The sequence below is a fragment of the Centruroides sculpturatus genome, unplaced genomic scaffold (assembly GCF_000671375.1).
Source record: "Centruroides sculpturatus isolate CEXI.00-Female unplaced genomic scaffold, Cexi_2.0 scaffold761, whole genome shotgun sequence".
NCBI classification, from domain to species: Eukaryota; Metazoa; Arthropoda; class Arachnida; order Scorpiones; family Buthidae; genus Centruroides; species Centruroides sculpturatus.
In genome coordinates this window covers 251459-254192 of record NW_019385226.1, presented here as the reverse complement: position 1 = coordinate 254192, position 2734 = coordinate 251459, and the positions used below count along the sequence as shown (strand labels likewise).

The window sequence follows — 2734 nt, the reverse complement described above, 5'->3', positions numbered from 1 at the left end:
TCATTAAATTATTTTCAAATATTTTTTGTTTTTTCTATGAAATTTTAAATGTTTCTTATTTTAGTTTTTGTTAAAAATTAATGAGTTTTTATGTTTAATTGTGAAGTTTGAATGTTATTTAAATAGATAATGAAATAATAAAGTTATGTTTTACGTTTTTTATATAAAAAATAAAGCAATAATAAAAAATCAATTTATTATAGATAATTTAACAAATATAAATTGTTATTAAAAAAATGGGGTCACAAAAAAATTATGAAATATTTGGTGAGCCGCCAGTATGAAAAAGTTAACCGTGAACGTATTTTCTCAGATTTACGGTTGAATGAACTGGTTCTATATTAACCAACTAATTCGATAGACTTGTAAATTCCCTACACTTAAGATTGTTAATAGCGTGTAAATACGTTACATTTAAAGAAAGTGTATCAATCAGTTGTTAAGATTTGCATTCGTTAAAACCTTTTATATTGATGGACCACATGGGGAGAAACGGCTTCCGGGAATCTTTCAAGCTTAAATAAACTTGAGCTTCAATTAACTTCGGGGCCTTAAGGAACACACAAGCAATATATCTAATAGAAATTTGTAGAAGGCTCAATTCTGAAATGAATCAAGTCCAAACGGACTATTTTATGGAGAATAAGTTATTTAGGAATTATTACAGTATGGTATTTTAATTTATCTTAAAAAAAATCAAAATATAGTAATGGGTACCACGTATATACGGTGCAGTGTATAATGCATCATTTCTTGAAACATAAATTGCAGAAAAATTACAAATAACTTAAGCACAATTTAGGTAATAAAAAAATTTAATTTCGATTTGGTTCAGTTTAGAATTAAACCCTTGATACAAATTGTAATAATTTTTAATTGTTGATTTAGACTCGTGTGGACTTCCAACGGAGCTTTGAACTAATTCGTATATTGTCTGTAAGTATGTAATCTATACTGATTATCTGCCTTTTTCTGTAAATTGCTCCCTTTCAGAAATGATAGCTTGAGGCAATTTTATCCATTAACGGTGTTTAGTGCTTTATTCTTTGTAAAAATGTGTAAAACACCTGGTAGTTCGATATCCTTTAGTCTTTTCTCTATAACCACCCTAAGTCTCCTTTCCAAAATAATGTTTTCAAGACGATATTATGGTTGCGTATGTCTTATGAGTAATGGATTTATAATGAATGCAAACAAATTACGAATAAAGCATTTCTTAATTTGTAACAACAGCGGCGGCCTTATCCATTGCGAGGCTCTGGGCGGCAGATCTTTGCGAGGCGCTGGGCGGCAGATCTTTGCGAGGCCCTTGTCCTTTGTGCAAAGTATGTGAATTGAAATAGTAGGCACTTATTAATATTAATATATACTGTACTATAAATTAAATTTATTTTATTGTTATAACTAATAGCCAAGGATAAAATAAAAAGTTTTAAATATCAACTTTTTTCTACTTGGTTGTTGCGCGAGGCCTCTCCAAAAGCGAGGCCCCGGGCGATTGCCCTGCTCGCCACCCCCTAAGGCCGCCACTGTGTAACAATGAACACAAAATACCACAAATGGAGTTCTGTCAGTGGCGCTGTTAGCAGTAGCGGCATAATTTAGAATTAATGCTCGTTCAGGGATTAGATGCTTATACGTTGGCAAAGCACTTCTCTCATACGATAAGGCTGTAGTGTATGTGGGCTGTAGTTAAACAGAGTCTAGCAAAAGAATTCGCATCTACAATGGACGTTTGGAGGAATTTTTCAACATACGGAAAAAGAAGAGGTGAGATTCTATTTTCGTGTTTTAGGGCTATGCGTATTTATTCTAACAGTGGACAATTTAATTCGGGTTTTCGGTCGCAAATTCACCTTCGGTCCAAGTAACGGAGTAACCGATACAGTGGATGTTTTTTTTGCTTATAGCACTTTTTATATGGGTCGCACCCAAAAATTCTGTATGTTTTAGAAATGATTGTCAAACATATCTCTTCTTTAAAAAATTAAGGAACTAAACCTGCAAAGAGTTGCTCAACTTTCCCCGACAGCATTAAAATGTTGGTGGCGTCATCTGTTATCATATTTTATTTAAAAACTTTTTATATTTTTAACTATTATAAAATGGCAAAAAGCTTAATTTTAAGGGTAGGGATGAGTTTTATAAAAATATTGCAAATGTTTATAACGAGTAAAATTTTCATTAAGTCTGACCCCACTCGAGCTACGACGAACGTCCCTCGATCTCTCCATCAAAATTTATTAAAGTCAATCGTCCATATATAGATATATAATCCTGCCAACTTTCACATTTTTTGTTTCATCCAGTCCTGAGTTATAATGAAATATAAATGCAGAAAAAGTGTAAATGATTTGTTTACATTTTTGGGTTACTGGTAGGGTTTCTCAAACGGGATTCCGGGATCCCGGTTGTTTTTTTAACCCGGGAAATATCCCGGGAAATTTTTCTTATTCCGGGAAATCCCGCAAATTTCTTAAAAATTCACTTTTTTTCTTATTTTGTGTTAAGGTTGAGGAGTTTTGCAAATAGAAAGCATAATTAACTCATTCACTGCCAGAATACATTTGTATTTATTAATTTTAAACCTACCTATTAGTTTTTTTAAATTTTTGCTCGTTATAGCATGTCACAAATGGTCAATAATCAATATATAGCTTATTTGTGGCATGACTATAAAAATTCTTTACTTGTCGGAACCTGTAATATCTGGAATAATTGTGCTTACGCTGTC

At 32.2% G+C, this 2734-nt stretch overlaps 1 protein-coding gene across 1 annotated transcript in view; it reads left to right on the top strand.

The window, feature by feature from the left end:
* Window positions 1–1657: 1657 nt before the first annotated feature.
* Window positions 1658–2734, top strand: part of LOC111636416 (A-kinase anchor protein 7 isoforms delta and gamma-like) — a 26319-nt gene continuing 25242 nt past the window's right edge. Inside the window, exon 1 of the mRNA XM_023381666.1 lies at window positions 1658–1770. Within this exon, the coding sequence (XP_023237434.1) occupies window positions 1680–1770 (91 nt within the window). The 5' untranslated portion in view covers window positions 1658–1679. The remainder of the gene's footprint in view (window positions 1771–2734) is intronic.